Below are 19,644 nucleotides of genomic sequence, written 5' to 3' on the forward strand. Positions count from 1 at the left end.
CTTCGGTTTAGAACGACCCTTCAATATGGCGGCCATGATAGTTTTCACTCCAAAGTGCCCTTCGGAGGCCGATATATCCCGTTTGGAACGCACTGACTATGTCAATGTGAAATAATTTTCCATATTGTTTTTTTACCTGCATTTTAAATTATGCATTGTGTTTTTGGGTTACATTGTTACAATGGATAATGGACAATGTCCTGGAAAATTACTAGTATCTTTTCCATTTTTCTTACAGTGTACTAACTGATCAACAATTGCAGGTACAAGCTAGAAGCTACTAACAAAGTGTATAATAAATGAACAATTAAACAATTATTAAACTATTCAATTATTATTATTATTATTATTATTATTATTAAATTGAAAAATTGCAAATAGCAGCTAACTCAATTCACGTGATGTTTGTACTGCTAGGCATCTTTGGTTTTCTTCTTTTTGTGTAATTTGGATGGAAAATTTGTGCCTTTTTATTGTCCGAGTCACTTATCAAAAGTTGCTAAAAGTTGCCAAATAAATTTAAACAATTGCTAAATTTGAGGTTAAGTTCTTTTGGAAGAAAAGTTGCTAGTGTAGTCTGAAAAGTTGCAAAATTTAGCAACAAAATTGCCGAGTTGGCAATTTTAGTAGGCGGCCACCTTGTTCCTGAATGTCCAGTCATAACTGCTCGTACCGCGGTGAGTGTTATTTAAGCCCTCTCAATAATTCATACTCAATTGAATATTATTGTGGTAATCATTAGTGCGTCCCACTCTCTTGCAGTCAAATTCGTTGTCGCCTCAGGCTTGGCATGGAGCTTCTTCTCCACCTCCACCACCGGCTCCCCATCCGGGGTGATCCCCTTGCCAATCCCTGCTCAACACTGACTCCATAATGGGAAGAACTCTAGGCAGGGGCATCACTCATCAAATGGACAAAGTTAATCTTCACTCTGGATTCACACGCTCAGAGGAAACTTCACTTCTGGTTCTGGAGGGCTCTACTGCCGATATCTTCCTAGGATGGAACACTCCAGGAACACTTGTCTCAGATATCCTGGGATATAGGTGAAATTCAGGCCTGGGGTCAGAAATGTTTAATAGTTGTCTCCACCTGCCGCAAAGAATCTCCTCGGAAGCCTCTCACTTTGTTCCTTCATTACAAGTCTGTACCACTTCAGTCAAGAGCTCGTCGAGTGAAGTCAAAACCACCATCTCAGTTGAGTACTGGGCACACCTGGATGTCTAAAGTTATCCTGGCCGTGCTGCCAAATTACCACCTTGCGTCTGTCTGGGTGCACCATTGCCCAAGGGTCACATATATCCACAATATTCATTCCTAAACAGATGGCCATGGAGGAGTATGTTGAAGATGCCCTCAACCAGTGTTACGTCCACCCTTCAACGTCCCCTGCTGCTTTGAGCTTTTTTGTTAGCTGATCACCACCAGAGGATTAGAAAATCTTTAACTTAAATTTGACATTGGAACAGCTATACTTTTATCCCGAAGGAGGCTGGAGAGTCTGAGTGGGACCTGTTCAAAGCCTTCAGTTTTGACATCGAGCTGTGGCTGGAAGGTTGTTGATGGCTGTTGTGGTGCCAACGCCAACAAATTCTATTGGACACTGGTGGTGACAGAGGCCATCAGACAAAAGAAGAAACCCTTTTGGGATTGGTTTACCCATGAGTCTCTCAATTTGGCTGACAGGTATAGAATGACAGCACATTGTCACCCAGCTATTTCTTGATTTAACACACCACTGTCTCCACCCCAATTTATTTTCTTACCTGCTCCCCACTAGCTTATTACCCTGTCCCATCCAGATTCCTCAACCTTCTGGAGCCACCATGGTCCTGCTGGGATGTTCGCACTCTCCGGATCTACCAGGGATTCCCATTTCCACAGCTTGGCTTGCAATCCATGCCATGACTATGGAAGCTGTGCCTGAATTTGCTTCTGGCCCAGAAGTTTCTCTGAGCTTCAGGTTGTGTAGACTAGGGCTGCCCTTAGGCTCAGCCTCAGACGTCACGCCCACGGACCGCTGGCTGAACGTCTGATGCATATGGCAAACAAAAGTGGAAACACTTCAGGAGTTTCGAAGTCGTCATCAGATTGGTTGAATTATACAGGATTTCTGGGAGACGTGCGTGTCGTGTTCTTTAACGTTCCTTCTGGAAACAAAGATGCCGTGCCGATGCCAAACCCCCTCACGAAAGAAGAAAGCCATCGTGTTTACAACTGTGATGACGAGCGCTTATCAGGATCAACTAAATGCTGGATTTTCAAAAGTATGTGAAATATTTAAAGTTCGTGGCATAGAATCTTTAAAATACGTCAGAGAGTTTTATCTACTGGTCTGTTATTGTGGCGACATTTCAAGAGTCTTCTCGTCGACTATTAGGGGGCAGCCCTAGTGTAGACCAAAGCTTCCCCTAAGCTGATGGCATCTGCTGCAGCTCCTTCTCATCCTTGTCAGCAGATGAGGAGACTGGAGGGTGTGTTCCAATTATCAAGGAATCACACTTCTCAGCCGACCTGGGAAAACCTACGCCAGAGTGGCCAATCCTCAATTGCATTGATTCCATTTCCTTATCCAGTCTGTATGTGCTTTGTGACTTACAACTGCGTTCTCCAGTGTGTCTTGTGGAGGTCATTATGGGAGTGTGGTGTACCGCTGCCACTTGTGCATGCCTTTCGATCCCTATACAACAAGTGTGAGAGCTGTGTCCGCATTCTTGGTAGTACCGTATTGTCCCGAATATAAGACGATATTTTTTTATTGGAAATACATCTGAAAAAACACGGTCGTCTTATATTCAGGGTCTAGACTTTGACATGTCAATAATACACCCACAACACTAGGTGGCAGATTGTTCCCAGTGAGTTTTCATCCGTCAGTGCTAACCTCAGGGTTGAGAAGCTTGTGCATCTGAGAGGGGCTCAGAGTAGAGCCCCTTGTTCCTCCACGTCAAAAGGAGCCAGTTGAAGTGGTTGAGTCATTTGGACAGGATCTGATATCTTCTGGGGAAGTGTTCTGGGCATGTTCAACCGGGAAGAGGGAAGACCTACGATGTGCTGGCTGGATTATATCTCCCAGGTGGAGAAAGTTGCCTGAGAAATTTAGTTTCCTTCCAAAGCTTAATTGGATGGACGGATGGTTTCCTTTAGGATAAGAAAAAAAAAATGTGTAAAACCTGTTTGTTAAACCATTTGTTAAATTACACTCATAGTAAACTGTAAGCTCTATACGTTCCTGCATGTGCTGCTTAAATTAAGCACCAGATGCTGATTTCTGCAACAGATGCTCTTTACTCATCTCACCTTTTTTATGTATTTCTGTAAATACATAAAAACACACAGTACAATGCAAACACTGTATTTTATGCAAACCAATAAAAATGTTAAATAATGCAAATATACTTTAATGTGTTTAATATCACTTTATTTACCAGTGGTTTTGCTGTTGACCTTGATCAAATTCAAACATACAAATAACTGCAAATAATTTTACTTTAGTTGAACATCATAACTGTGGCTAATTCTTGTTTTTTTAAAACTTTTATTTCTGACAAGAGAATGTTCAAAGGTCATTTCATCAGTGATTCGTTTGGCTTTTTTGTGTCGTGTGTGTGAGAAAAGACCTTTCCAATTTTATTCAGAACAAGACATTTTTAAGCAATACCTGAACTTGTCTCATGATACCTGTATGTAGTCCTTTACAGTGGCTTAGTCATTTAAATTAAAACAACAGAAAGTACAAGTTTATTTTCACTCTTTACTTTAAAACATAGCACATCATTACAGCCGGCAAAATGTAAATTCATACTAAACATTTATAAGAAAGTAACTAAGGAAGTGCATTATTACTGAACACCAATAGATTAGATTATATAGTTATGAGTTAATCACATAACTGCTTAGGTGTATCTAAAGACATGAGCTCATATCCTACAAACCAATTTTCACATCCCACGTTTTCTTACATGGTCTATTTTGCACTGTACCAAATGTAACCTGCTAATTCATCAATCACCAATAAATGAATGCAGGTGTAGGCTATTTTTAAATTTCATTCATGGGGAGCTTTAAACCTGATGAAAAATTCAGAAAAGATGCTGAACAAATATGATAATTAATTTCAGGATGTCAGTTGTCTTCGTTTACATATATATTTCATGGCCCAGGAGTTCTGTGCATTACACCTGCTCATTATTTGCCATTAACTACAATAATAAATAGTATTTAGTGTAGCTATTTCAAATAAACAACAACCAAACTCAAATACAAAGCATATGAATGGTTTCAGTGTGCTTACTACAGAGTACTTATGTAATCATATAATACAATCAAAAATAACCCCCTTTGGAGGCAAATTCAAAAATCTACTTTACCTTTTATAGACATACAAAAACATCTATATTTATCATATGAAATGAGTTCAGTCCAATATACAACGTGTGTGATTGATTGAGGAGAGCATGATACGAGATTGTGACACAAATCTTGTTCACTAATACTAGGAATAATCATGTTGTCAAAGTCTGTGTTCTTCAGATTGACAAAATCACCTCTGTGGATTAGAAAGCAATACCCTGTTTAGACGATTTGATTGTTAATTGTGTGTAAAGCTTACAATCTCACACTCCACGTCTTAATTTGTAGTGTACGGCAGACACGAGTTTCCTCATGTGGATGCTCTTCATGTCTTTGAACCTTTGAGACACATATCAATTTGATGGCCGTCATTGTCACAGCAGGCCAAAGAGCACCATATGCTGGTCAGTTCGACTGAATTTGGCCTTCAAAGTGGAGATACAGTAATAGTGCATGACACATGTGAGCATCCGGGTACGATCGCATCAGCCTCGTGATTGTCAGTGATATCCAGATGGAGGTTCATGGTGTCTGTAAGGTCCATAATAAATACACTTGAGCTTGAACGTCATTGCTGGGAGCATTCCGACACGGAGTCAACTATTTTTTACCATTTCTTAACAATGTCAGCTTATTAAGGTTTTGCCAGAATGGAGATTGTCCTGATTTGGAGACGTGGAATTCGACTAGGTCTGACTGTAGAGTGTCATCGGAGAGCATGAGGGGTCCGTGAGACGAGGGGTCTGCCAGGGAGACGCACCTGCTCTGGCTCACACCTGCTCCCATCAGAAGACAGAGACATGAGACGTTTGAGACAGGAGCAGAGAGGCAGAGAGGGTCAATGCTCACAGCAACAGAATCGGTGCACAGCTATGATGAATCATGCTTCACGGCATACAGCACATCCCTTAAAATGCACCATGGTAACCAGCCACAGTTTCCACATTAATACCAGAGTCAATACAGTCACTGTTTCAAAAACTGCTTTGATGACAAATTGGATAATACCAAGTTATAATTTTTTTTTACAGACATATACACACATGTATATACTGTATATACAGTGGCCCCAAAAAGTCGTACTCAAAGTCTGAACGGATTTAGATACAAAGTATCAAACCTACAAATAAGTGATTTTCTCAGCAACTTACTGGTGTTTGAGTCATTAAGTGTCCAAATACGTTTCGGGGCCACTATGTATCATATATAACTGTGTAGAACTGTATTAACTATGATATTCTGGCAGAATTGACCATAGTCATGATAAAATTAAGTATGAGCTATAGTCATACATACCATGATTCTAAGCAATACTAAATATATTTAGTTTTTCCAACTACATGATATAAGCGAAACCAATATAAATAGAAAAATATATACAGCTATAATTAGGCAGTTGGTTTTCTAGCAAAAAAACAAAACAAAAAACATGGCATTTTGAAACACAATCTGTCTTATTGTTTCAGATTTGAGTTTCTGAGCATCTTAACAGGATAATAATTCAGTCAATATTTACTCACCCTGTTCTACAGCAGTATGACACAGATAGGCTTATGAACTGAACATAGAATTAACATCATTCTCTATCAGCTGTTGCCTTAACAAATATTATTATCTATAAAATATAACCCAGCGCTGGGTTAAAAAGGAACAAACCCAGCTATTGGGTTATTTTGACCCAGCGGTTGGGTTGTTTTGAACCCAACCGCTGGGTCAAAACAACCCAACCGCTGGGTCAAAACAAGTGTGATATCGACAGAGTGTATATCGACAACCACAAGCTCATTTCTCCTTTTATCTTCTGAAAAAAAAAAAAAACATTCATACGGCTATAGAAATGTGAGTAAATAATGAATTCTAGTTTTCAGATCAACAATCTCATTAAATATCTACAGATAATAGAGTCTAGTTTGACTGATTTTAACAATATTAGGTTTGGATTTTTTTCTTAATTGCTTTACTATAGTTGCATTTCAAATTCACTGCCATGGCATGGTAAACTAATTCTACTTTACGCGTACATGAGAATACCTTTATCATTTTCATACCATGTCCATATAACATGGCCCTCTTTCTCAAGATGATATCTATCAATGAATCTGCAAATTCAAGAACACACTTCACCGTTTGTCAGTGAAGCATTGAGGATTCACAACAGAGTGTAAATATGACACCAAAATATTCACCGATAATATATGAAGTATTCACTATAAATCAAATGTGCATTCACTATATCTTCATGAAAAAATAAATATAAATAACTGAAAGCAGATATTAAGGGGCCAAGCACAAACACAGGAGGTCCATTACATGAACTTTTTATGTGCTGCAGAGAATATTAGGAAATATCGGTTTAACCGACATGAGTAGAATAACTTATAACCTGTGACCAATAGGTGGTGCTATACGCTGAAAAAGGTATACAGACAGAAGTGAATATGTGCACAAAAAAGGAAAAAAGTGCAGATGATTCAGTTCATTACGGACTACAGATGCCTCTAATCCAGTTTTATGCAACTGATGTGATTTTTAAGTGTATCGTCCATATACAATCAGCTATGTTTATAGATGAATTAATAATAACAGTTCGCTATTCGCCGCTGAGTGGTTTTGCCTATATGTTATGATCTTAATTATTTGAATTATCGTCTTAGTAAAATCATTAGCAAAACAATCACATTATGTTTCCAGTCCACATGGATCAAAAGTTATAAGCCACAGAATTGTGGAGGCAAACCTCAAACTTAGCCCTTTAATCCGTGGACCAAATTTCACAATGTTTTACCCTAGACACTATGTGCACCTTCAGTGCTTGGCCCCTAAGAATACACTGCAATCATTTGAACAGAACATCTCTACACTGTTTACATATTTTTACAAAATGTAAATTAGACATCAATATCAATCAGCATATTGCTGCTTGAATATATTTCTATATACTTTACTGTAATGGCAGAAAATTCTATTATATTCATTCTTTAAAGCAGAATGATTTTATTCTGTGATTTCTCCCTCATTAAAGACTTGTAAAGATCAAGCACTTTTTTAAATATATAACTACGATATACACACACGAGTGAATTATACATGATGAACAGCAGTATTTAAAGGAGTCATGAAGTGTGGAAACAACTTTTCCTTCATATTAGGACATATTGTACAGCATTATAAAAACATACTGTAATTTTCACAACTCAAAGTGTCCAAATCACACACACACAAAAAAAAATTGTTCTAATTTTAATTAGAATTGTGATTAAATTGAGGGCTTTTCCGCTTATGATGAGAGCGTTCACAAGAGTGCAGGAGGATAAAAACAACATTCCATGACCTCTTTAAACATTTAAGTATTATTTGGGGTATTTTCACCTTCATTTTAAAGGTGAACAGGATTGAGAAAGAACTGAGACACTTTTAAAAACGTAGCTCATTATTAAAACTGAAAGCATCAAATCGACTTATTGTCATAATACTGAATACTGTCGTTCAGTTAATAGCTACTGCCCAAACAATGAGCCCAAGGAGAATATGTTTACTCTGTCTACACCGGTTTACTAGAGTAAAGCAGCTTCAATGAGAAGACAGGAGTTAAAATAGAAAAATGTTGAATTCACCTGGTATCGCTTTGTTGCCTCACCTTTCTGTTTGGCCACTTTACGCACCGTCATGGCAGCCTGTTGTTTCTGATATTCAGAAATCTCAAAACCTAAACAAAACCAGCAACAGAAGATGTGAGGAGGGTCACAGAAAAAGCACTGTACCTTGGTGGCATTGAGGACATACGGAAACCCCTTTAAAGCAGCAATGATAATACAGTTAATGCATGGGAATTTACCGATTTTTTCATCCTCCTGGACCATCCTGCGCTCCTCGTGAAAAGCCCTCAGCCAGCGGATCTTCTCCTCCGGCTTCTTGGCCAGGAAGATGTGGATCTCCTCGCTGTCTCTGTTGTGCAGCTTGAACGCATTTTTCACGCTGACATTAAAGTCGTCGTCCCGTCCATCGATGGCATCTCTCACCGTATAGCGATCCATGTCAATGCGCCCTTTGTAGTAAAGAATGTCCCGGCGGATCAGGTCCTGAGAAGAGATGAGAGAGCACAATCACACTCGTCTTTGCTTGCGACACGATTGTGTGTAAATGGAATAAATACAGGCTAACGGTGACATTTTCAGTTCATACGTATGGGAGCCGAGCTACACATTAATGCAAATAAGATGCAAGAGTGGCAGTGGATTGCAGAAAGCTGTCAAGAGAGTCCAAAAGTTGAGAAATGGGTTTAAAAATCTGGATTTAGAAAATCATTTGATTTATATACAATGTTTGGACACTTTTATTGTCCCTAGACTTGCTGGGTTAAAAAAATGTATCAAACTGGTATCTTTTCTTTGAACTCCCCGACAGTAATTGTGTATGATTATATTGTCAGTGTACTGAAAACAAACACAAAGCCAGACTTGTCACAATGAAAGCCTCCAAACTGCATTTGTAATCTGAATGAACTATGAAACACTTATGAAGACTTATGAAACAGACGACTCTGTCTGTGCCTCACAGTTTCAGTGAAGCTGAGCATTTCTCAACGTTTGGACACTCTTGACTGCTTTCGGCTCATTTCTCTGATCAATCCCACACTGAAAACACTCGCTGTGCTCTGCTCTCTGCAGATCATCAATCCCACCTCTCCTGCAATTATCTTTATGCACCTGTAAGTGCCACATTACATAATCACTATAGTTTAGAGACCATAAGCTGAGGTAGATTTTTATCCCTAAGAACATTTTAATTATAATGGAATTTATTTAAAGAAACAGCAATTTGTTCAGTAAACCATTGCTTAATTAAAATTAAAGTTAAATTAAATTAATTTATGTTTAGTTTTTTCCTCGTGCTGTACCGAAACCATACCGAAGCGTCATGTTTGTGTACCGTTACACTGCATGAACTCAATAAAACCTGCATCTTGTGAGATGGTTCTAACTTTAGGATGCATTTCTAATTTATTGTCAGATTTTGAGATTCAAATCCGGCAATGTAAGGAATGCTTATGCATTTAATATGGTCTAGGAACATTTTTATGATCAGTGCCCACACTTTTATCCTTTAGCTGACCATCTCAAACCCCTTTTTGAGAAAAACGAAATATTTTGTGAAGATCACGCACCTTTTTGCACAGGACCAGCTGATGATCGAAGAGGAAGAAGACTCTCTGCTGACTCCGGCCATACGGCTGATAGATCCACGACATCTCACCCGTGTAGATCAGCTCTGAACTTCTGTACAGAATATCATCACCCTAACCAGAGCAAAAACACTCGCGAGTCTGTGCACACAAACTGGGACTGGCAGTGCACAACCTATTACAGATATTCTTCAAACGCACCTCCCAGTCCAGCACCGAGGCCTGCCATTGAGCGATCTTGTCAATGTTCTCCAGTCTTCTTTTGCGCTCGTTGATTTGCTGGGTGACGTTCCTCATGACAGCGAGCGCTGCTGCCACATAACGGTAATCACTGCCAGAACAAGCACAAAACACACCCACAGACTATAAATAAATACATACATATATAACACATATATATATAGACACTTATAGACAAACACAAGCTGACTCAACTAATATGACACAAACTTTGATTGCAGTCAGTGATCATTGACAAGATGTAACAACTCGATATATAATAATATTTTCGGTTGCACTTTATTTTAAAGTGTCCTTGTTACAGTGTAATTCTACATTTCAGTACTGAGTAATATTAATTGACTACATGTACTTACTATAGGATTAGGGTTACTTGCATGTAACTATGCATCATTTATTGTTATTATAAAAGTAAGTACATGTAACGTGTAACAAGGACACCTTGAAATAAAGTGTTACCATGTTTTCACTATTAGGACATGAGACTGTAAGTAAATTAACTTTTAAGTAAGTTTAAAAAATGCACAATGTTTTGTTTAGAGGAAAATGATGGGTGGAGGTTTTGCTGCTAACGGAGGACCTAAAGTTATTTACGTTCAAGGGTTCACTTACTAATACTTACTTCAATGTATATAATAATAAAATGTGTAAAAAGTATAACCATGACTGTGTCATTAGTGTAGTCAGATTGCCTTTGTCTTTAATTCTGAGTCAAATTTAGAGCACATTTAATGAGTAATCGATGCTGAAATCAAATTATTTTCAAAGGGTTCACAAACTTAGTATCACCATTGTTTATATATATATTATATATATATATAGTGTTTTTTTGTGGTTTTTGCATGTGTTTGGGTGTGTTACCTATGATCCTGTCCTGTGTACTTCAGTAACTCGGCCAGCTGTAGCGGGTACTTGCAGATCTTCTGCACAGGGGTGAGGAGGAAGCCGTCGATGGCGATGTCGATCATCTGCTGGAGCAGGCGACAGGCTTCGAAGAAGTGCTGATAGCGGCCGTCCTTCATCAGCTTGGAGAGCTCCATGCAGGCATCCAGGTGGTTGTTGCAGTACTCTGAATAGATCCAGAAACCGTCTTGCTGTATGGCAGACGGTCAGAACTTAATCAAACTAATGCGTTTTACGGTTTTCAGGAATCAGTTCAAACGTTTGAATAGCTGATACTCATCAATAGACAACCATTATAGACTGTCTTGACATTTTCTAGATTTATTATGAAGGAGCTGGTAGGTGCAGCTAAAATTGGTTATAATCTGTGACCCTGCAGCACAAAAGCAGTCTTAAGTCGCTGGGGTATATTTGTAGCAATAGCCAACAATACACTGTATGGGTCAAAATTATACATTTTTTTTTATGCCAAGAATGCATTTTAAGGTTTTCAGGAATCAGTTCAAACGTTTGAATAGCTGATACTCATCAATACACAACCATTATACGCAGACGGTCTTGACATTTTCTAGATTTATCATGAAGGAGCTGGTAGGTACAGCTAAAATTGGCTATAATATGAAATAAGAAGAAGTTTTTACCTAGCGGTAAGGCAACATACTCACATGTTCCAGAAAACACGGTCCGATTTCACTAAGATGGGGCTCCTCAATGTTGTACTGTTTCTCCAAGTCCCGCACAAATCCCATTTGAAATCTGTATATATCCTCGATGTTTCCAAAAATCACTTTCAACTGGTCGTCACTGAACATGTCAATCCTCTTTCGACACTGCCTCAAGTATCCCTGCAGACAGAAACACCTTCAGTTCAGTCACGTACGTAATTCCAGCCTTTGCTTTCTGTTCTTCTATTGAAAGTCCACTCCACTAACTAATTATTCAACCTTCAAAAAGTTAATGAAGACATTGCAAAATAATCCCTTGAGTGATTTAATCCAAGTCTTCTGAAGAGACACGGTAACTTTATATGATGCACTGATTTCATTTAGGCTTTTTACATAAACACTGATCAACACGCACACATAGAGCTCATCAAATATGGCAAGCAGAAGCTCAACCATGCTTGCTTAACGTGAGAACCAACAAGGTTTATTTTGCATGCCAAGCAGTTACAGTGTGTTTACCATATCTGATGCGTTAATCATAAAAGCCTTAAGTAAATCTGTTCATCATATAAAGCTATCATGTAGACTAAACAGCTAGATTCATAGGGATTCCTCAATGAACTTTTTGAAATGTCAACATTTTAGGTGAACGGTCTTTCAGTGGAGGGACAGAAATCTCTCAGGTTTCATTAAAGATATCTTCATTTGTGTACTGAAGACGCACATCCTATGGGTTTGGAACGATATGATGACATGAATTTTGATTTTGGGCTGAACTGTCCCTGTGATCGCTCCATGGTACCTCACAGATGTCCTTCAGGTGCTTGATGTAGTGGCGCTCAGTGCTCATGATCTCGTTGATGACGTTGGCCCTCATCTGGTCTCGGTTCTGCAGCGCTTGGCCGATGCACAGACAGCCGTTGCTGGGGTCGCTGTGTCCGTTCTGTACCTCGCCGGCACCCTCAGCTGATTCTGTGGCTGTATTTTCCTGGTTAACCCACAGCTAACGGCAAACAAACAAAGGCATACAGCTATATTACATCTTCAAGCTGTGAGATTTGCAAAGGGGAACAGGTTTGAGTCCTAATTCTCACTGGGGTAAAGATTTTTGCTAACTGACAAAAGTTGTTGTTTGTTTTTACTGAGAAGTCCATGCATTTAAAGATTCCATAGTTACAAAACTACTAATTGATTTCTCTACAGACTTCCACCATCAGTTGTTCTTTAACCAATTTTGACTGAACACGTCTTATTCCAAACGAATGACGAGCTGCAGTCTTGCTCTCATTGCATTGGTAATAAGACAAAAAATCTGCCTTTGCTGTGGGTTTCAGTTTATGGTTTCAGATAAGAATGCATTGTGCTGCAAGATGGCACAGAAGATATTTATATTAGGTGGGCTTAACTACTATGTACTTACTAAAGCAATAAGCCCCGTGAAGCCGTGGTTTACAGTGAATTTATAATAGCTAAGGGGCGTTGTTAGGTACGAGGTGAAGCGGAGTCTAAAACCTCTCTTAGCTGTTATAAATTCACTGTAAACCACAGCTTCATGGGGATTATTGCTTTTATAAAATGGTTATTCCATATACGTAGTAAGCAATTTAAATTAAGAATTTGATACAATGCACTTATTGTGTGCATACATGTTTTTACATTGTACTTGTATTTTAAAAATACCTGCATGTATAATTACACTTAACCCACCATTAAACCTACCAAACCTGTCCCTAACCTTACCCGTATCCCACCTGAATAGCAGCAAAAGTGATTTAAAATACAATATGAACACAACTGAAAACAAGTACATTGTACTTATTTTTTTGATGTAAGTACATAGTAGTTAAGGCCACCTAATATAAAGTGGGGCCGAAGATACTTCTGAAGTGGCATATACGCAGACTTTTCATGTTTTAATGGGGAACAGAAATCTAATGGTGGCATAAATCTATTTACATAGGAATCACAATCTTGGGAAACTGTGAATCATCACAATCTTGAATGTTACATTATGAGATCATGTCTTCTGGGCTGCTTCCATGGCGGGTCAGTACCAGTATATTTTGAAGTTTCGTACATCACATGCTCTCTGTAGGTCTATGTTATGGAAAAAAGGGTGAGGTTTTTAATTTTGTTTTTAAATACACTGACGAAATAGAAACGACATGCACTTTTTAAAGTAACTTTGATACTATTATAGAGTAAATTCAAAAAGTACTGTGGTACTTTATTTGTTAGTTCAAAGAAGTAAAAAAACCCTTGTGAAACAGAGTAGAAAAACATGTATGAAACTTGTATGATAGCATTGTGCTTTCATTTATGTTCGTTAGGAAAACATGTGTTTGGTGTAAAATAAAAAAAAAGTACAAAAAGAAAAAAAGAAAAAGATTTCTGTTTTTGGAAAACAATTGGACAACTTCTTTGTTTTAAATGTATGGTGGAGAATTTCTTTTTTTTTATTGATTTCTGATGTGCGTTTGGGTCTCGAGGGGTCTAGTCTTGGCCTGGGTTTGGAGGGTCTGGTCTTAACTCATCGGGTCAAGTGAGGGCATAAAAGTTCACACTCAGTAATTCTCCATTCATAAGTCACCATTACATTTCAACTCTTTCCTGTCAGGAATATTTGCTTGAGCGTCTAAAACCACGTTCCTTGATCAAAAGACAACACAGACCAACAGCTTTAAAATTCCATCTAGAATTATTACACACACTCATTGCGAATTCAAATCTAGGCATCTACAGAGATGCAAAGATAAAATGGGAAACGAGAAGATGGTTCAGAATGCAAAGCAGATACTACTACTAACATCTATTTCAACATTTGGAGGCTATTACAAAACGCATCCAAAGCAGCGCGTGTAATGAAGAAACATATCGGATGCTCATCTATTTGAAAAGCTATGAAGCGCACTAGGAGCGTGATTTCATTAGGATGCTTTAAATGCTTTGTGATACGGCTGTGTTGACAAAATCAGCAGCACTTGATGAGATTTGAGGAGCTGGGAACGCACCTTTGCTGTTGTGTTATGGAACCTTGGAGTTGCTATAGGGTTGATATAGAAAACTGGTTTTGTGTAAGGTTGAGGAGGGTGGGGATCGACCTTTGGAAAGAATGACAGAAATACACTTGGTTTTAATTTTCTCTTGCTGTGGAAGAATAGAAATGGCTTGGCAACACTGATTCAACACTGACTGCGCTCTTTCCGAAGTCCAGACGGACGCATCTAATCCGTGTCCATATTGTTGAGCCGTTCAACAATAAGATCTAGGACATTGGTCTCAAACTCAATTCCCGGAGGGCCACAGCTCTGTACAGTTTAGTTCCAACCCTAATCAAACACACCTGATCCAGCTAATCAAGGTCTTCAGGATCACTAGAAACCTTCAAGCAGGTGTGATTTGGAGCTGGTTGGAGCTAAACTCCGCAGAGCTGTGGCCCTCCAGGAATTGAGTTTGAGACCACTGCTCTAGGAGCTTATCAGGAGAGATGAGAGAGTTGAGACGTACCCTCACGAAGCTGGCGGGGAACCAGCCCTCCTCGTCATCCATCTGACCCCACCACCAGTCTTTATTGGAGGCGTCCAGGACCTTGATGACGTCTCCAGCCTTGAAGGCCAGCTCCCTCTCGGCCATCGTCACGTGATCCCATACTGCCTCCGCGCTGACCACCGAACCGCCGCTGATCAACTGCAGAACAACACAGCGAGTCTGATGGAGGAACGGTCATTCTTTCACACACACTTCCGCATCTGCTATTGGCCAGAAAACATTTGTGACCCATGCTGGCAAAATAAGTCAGAATGAGCAAATTTTCCAAATTGAGTTATTTTTATTGTTGTTCTTTTATTGTTATATGACTTGCTGGAATCGGACAAAAATTACTGAGCTACAGCCGTTTGAAAGCAACAGCAGAGTTGATTTTGAGAAAAATCGAGTTAAAGTTCTCTGAAGATTCCAAAGCAAAATCACCTAGCAAAAGGGATGTAAAAATAAACCGCGAGCCGGTTGAACATCGATTCAAATGTGTGACGATTCAAATCGGTTGAAATGCCAAAGAAATTGCCATGCAATTGACCTATCGGTAAACCCCACCCCCTTAGTTACTGTTGCTCCCTCAGACAAACAAACGGAGCTGCTCACTCTCTCACAATGAGAGCTGTCAGTGTGAAAACCTTGTCCCACGATGTTTTTGCACAATTTTGGACACAGAATGAACACCATTCAAGTGGGAATTAAATATGCCATGGAGGGATATATAAAATATTTTAAAATAAATATTGTGGGTATTAATTTGGAAGCGAGGGTTTACAGATCACAATGCAAGCGGGAGAAGTCTCATGTTATGGTCGTCCCGATCGCGGATGACAACATGCAGGATCAACACTGTTCATGTATCGCAGGGTACGATTAAATTAATTCACATTTAACCAGTTTAATATGGAGAGGCACTGAAAAGTAGACCTTCGTTTATGTGTTTTTGCCCTTCACTGTACAAGACGTGAGAACAGTCTGCTATTTAGGTTTGTACGTTAGCATGGACGCACTAACTTCAATGTTAGCTAGTTTTGGCCAGAGATACCTTGCTGAAGCACAAGATGGCATTAATGTTCTGCTTGAGCAGATGAAAAGTGTAACTTAATGAGAGTATGACAATCAGAAAATTAACGTTTTCATGTTCATTGGGATTGGGGTTGAATGCTTTGGGACATTTTTGCTCTGTTTTGTTTGGGTTCAGGAAATGTAATAAAATAAATTGTATTTCCTATCCTCTCAGGATAACTGGAATCAGTGTTACAAGGACCCCAGGCACATCGTTTTTCCATTTTTGTAGCATAAACACCATCAAAACGATGCGAGTTTCGGATCTTCCAATGTCTCTCTATGGCGCTGAAACCTACAGATGTCCGAGTTCTGGTCCCCGGGCAACTGATACTCAACTGACAATCTTTAGAAAAGTTTATGTGGTATTTTCTTTTCATCTTGCCTCTGAACGATGCAAATTAAAGCAGTGTTCATAAGTGCTTTGTTTACAGCGGTAACCAAGGAAACACTGTATCATTGCTGTTCATAAGCGCCACCTGCTGGCAGAGAGTGAATCTGCGTCTCATTCAGCTCGTCTGCTGTTTTCTTCAGGTATGTTTTATGTAGTATAGTGTCACAAAACTAAAGTCAGACCATTCTGTTTTTGCTTCAAATTTCGAAATTATGCAGTCTAATTTATATTAAAAACTGTTCATGCTGCATCTTTGTTTGGATAGTGATTAAAATGCAGTGGTTGCCTCTAATTTTAAATGGAAAGAGCACAGACAAAGCCTTAGTTTGTTTATATGAAGAGATTTATTTTATTAGTGCAACTTGCTTATTTGATTTGGGGTTTGTTTTAAAATTTCAATTTAGTTTTGTTTTATTTAAATTTCACAAAGAAACGTGCAGCAATAGCCTAATAAAATGACACATTTTCATTTACCCTATAATGTCTTCAATTTCATTTTGTTAAAAAAATCGTTAATCGAATCGAATCGTGAGTTGAGTAAATCGTTACATCCCTACCTAGCAAAGTTGCATATTTTCCTCCAATTCTTTTCTTAATAATAATTACTATATTATTAATCAAGGATTTCTTTCCTAAATCGAGGCACTCGTATGAGGTCGCCATGATTTTCCCTACTAAGACATGTTCCTGGATCAACATTATTGTCCAAAACATAGACCTAACCCTATCCCTTCCCCTAAACCTAGCCATAATTTATCCCTAAAATCGGAGGGAAATGATAGCTGAATAACAAGGGTGTAGAAGCACCTAACTCTGGTTGTTAAGTTAAAACTTACATTTCCTGTAAACTTATCCCTCAATTCTGATTGGTTGCTTGGAATGTTGTTGCAGGAGCATTTTGCACTTGGTGAAATCACGATCGCCTGTGATATAAACAGTGAAACACTAAGCAAGAGGCTTCCTGATTGGCTGTTTGTGCAGTATATGCTCCTCTGAGAGCGTGGCCTTCAGCATGCATGAATGAGAGCTGTCAGTGCGTTCGTCGAGGGTTATCTCTGAACTCCTGCAGCGTTGAGCACTCAGACTCCAACCGCAAACATCACAAGCTTTCTCTAGGCTCAGACTGCAGACATCACATGCTGAAGACATCACATGCTGAAGATATTTATTAGTGCCAATAAATATCCTCTCAAGCACCTTCAGACTATTCTGTGAATGTAAATCGTTAAAAATGCAGAACATCTCTGTGCACAGATCATAATATTAAGACACCTTGAAGTCGTCTCTCATTACGGAGTCCCAGGGTTCTGTGAACGTGATAGATTTATCGTTACATAATCGACCGCTGTTTCTGCATACAGTATGTCTTGAGATGAATGCATTCGACTTTGGCACCAAGTGCGTATGAAAACACAAAGATGGCAAAACTCAAAAGAAGAACTAGAAACACATGTCCTCTATTTGTCATTTCACATCAATGTGCTCTTCTTACTGTCAGATTCATGGGACTTTCTTATCTTTTCAGAATACATATGCCTTGTTAATAATACTAAAGCTGACTAAAGTGGACTTCTAAAGTGACACACTGCTTTAACATCAAATTAGAATGAATATGAGGAACTTATAACATCTGTAGGGGCAACATGAAATGGGTAGAAATTTGCTCTGAGAATTACATTAGCCCAAATACCAGCATCCTCGCTGATTACGCAACAGACTTGAGTCCTGAGAGAGAGGGCCAAACAAACACATCCTCCTCAACATCTGAAGCATATGATGAGCCTTCAGAAGCATGAGGCTGAGAATCAACCATCCAGACTCTAAATAAACCCAAGCACAGTTTGGAAATCAGCTCCTATGACTGTGATCAAGTCAAGCTTTTCACAGTAAGGATGTGGAAATGGACAATTCTCAACTCACCACACCACGTGTGCCGGCATGTGATCAAACACACGGTATTAACAGCTGCTCTGAATTTACCTTTCTCTAAATACAGAATGACATCCGACCATAGATGCATAACCCTTCGATTCTAATCTTACATTTCGGAAGGACTCAGATCTAAATAAGCATTGCATTTTGTATAGACACACCAGATGCAAGACTGTACGGTATCATTTTACATTTATAAACTGTTCATAAATATCTCAACAGACTGTTTTGGTTGCAATTATTGTGATTCTAGCACAATTCTAGTCTTATTACATGGCATTTGATATTTTATGGTTTCAGAGCATTGGCCATGGTTATTAATTCACCAGCATTTTTAAATGGACGTTCATAAATCATCCGCACGATAATACACACAAACACTACATGTCATGATATGCATTCAAAATGCCGCGGAATAATTCATCAAATCAGCTTATATAATGCAACTGGACTGAAAGATGACGGTGGAGAACACACACGCGCACACAAACACTTGGAAATGTAAGTGCAGGACATATTTTACCATCTCGGCCGCAGTAAAGAGCAGAATCACAGATACGAACAGCCTCAGATGTTTCCAATCACAGATCTTTGCGCCTGTTCGCCTGTGTGCCAGTCATGAGGACCCTTCAGCTGGAGCCCATGAAGAAGATCAGAATCACGTTGACCAGCAGCAGAATGGCGATCACAGTGAACACCGCCACCATTTGCACGTCCAAGGTCATGCTGCAGTGCTGCTGTCAAACCTGCGATCGGCACAGTTATCAATGCATCCAGCCGCACAGATATGTATAAAACACGACACTCCGGCTGCGTCTCAAACCCCAGCGAGCCGCCTACCTAGGGCTGAGCCGCTGCGCGCACCTGCATGCCCAAGGTGAGGCTGTGTTGCTAGGCAACTCGCTGGGTTTTGAGATACAGCTCCGCGACTTGTAAGACAAGACACGCATAAATATGCCTCATCCTCACCATCATCTTCATCGGCATCAGAAGAGCAGCGAGGAGGATCTCTATCCAGAGCGCGTATTCTACAGCGCAATGACGCGCAGCTGCGCTCCGCCAACCAGAGCCGGCCTGCGTGCTGTTCATCCCTCACCATGGAAACACTGCCGTTAACATTAACAAACATTCGCACTCTGTTATATAAGAGCCAACGACACACCGTCAGTCAATGTGCATTAACAGTGTCATCTTTACAGTAATGCCCTGTCAATCATCTTTGACTATTAGGCTACTAAGCCGGCTTATTAACGTAGAAGAATGAACGATAAAGCCAAGCCGTTCAAAATCATCCAGGTGCAAAACAGTTTCACAAGAAGAAATTAAACATATGACCTCAACGACATCCAGGCCAGAAAGTCTTTTTTTTTTTTTTT

General features: G+C 39.4%; 1 protein-coding gene across 4 annotated transcripts in view; it reads right to left on the reverse strand.

Moving 5' to 3' along the window:
* Window positions 1-4,887: 4,887 nt before the first annotated feature.
* The window catches only part of LOC107753209 (rho guanine nucleotide exchange factor 17-like), a 38,661-nt gene continuing 23,904 nt past the window's right edge, over window positions 4,888-19,644 (reverse strand). The window contains exons 5-14 of one of the 4 annotated variants that reach the window (XM_016569333.1): window positions 14,851-15,030; window positions 14,355-14,444; window positions 12,146-12,346; window positions 11,344-11,523; window positions 10,637-10,869; window positions 9,737-9,866; window positions 9,518-9,649; window positions 8,189-8,432; window positions 7,991-8,059; window positions 4,888-5,129 (exon numbers count right to left, since the gene is read on the reverse strand). In XM_016569333.1, the coding sequence (XP_016424819.1) occupies window positions 4,954-5,129; window positions 7,991-8,059; window positions 8,189-8,432; window positions 9,518-9,649; window positions 9,737-9,866; window positions 10,637-10,869; window positions 11,344-11,523; window positions 12,146-12,346; window positions 14,355-14,444; window positions 14,851-15,030 (1,635 nt within the window). In that variant the 3' untranslated portion in view covers window positions 4,888-4,953. Of the gene's footprint in view, window positions 5,130-7,967; window positions 8,060-8,188; window positions 8,433-9,517; window positions 9,650-9,736; window positions 9,867-10,636; window positions 10,870-11,343; window positions 11,524-12,145; window positions 12,347-14,354; window positions 14,445-14,850; window positions 15,031-19,644 lie in introns of all 4 variants that reach the window. The other 3 variants (XM_016569335.1, XM_016569334.1, XM_016569336.1) reach the window with 3 other exon arrangements.

Source organism: Sinocyclocheilus rhinocerous, unplaced genomic scaffold, assembly GCF_001515625.1.
Source record: "Sinocyclocheilus rhinocerous isolate Xijiao unplaced genomic scaffold, SAMN03320098_v1.1 scaffold1402, whole genome shotgun sequence".
Taxonomy (NCBI): Eukaryota; Metazoa; Chordata; class Actinopteri; order Cypriniformes; family Cyprinidae; genus Sinocyclocheilus; species Sinocyclocheilus rhinocerous.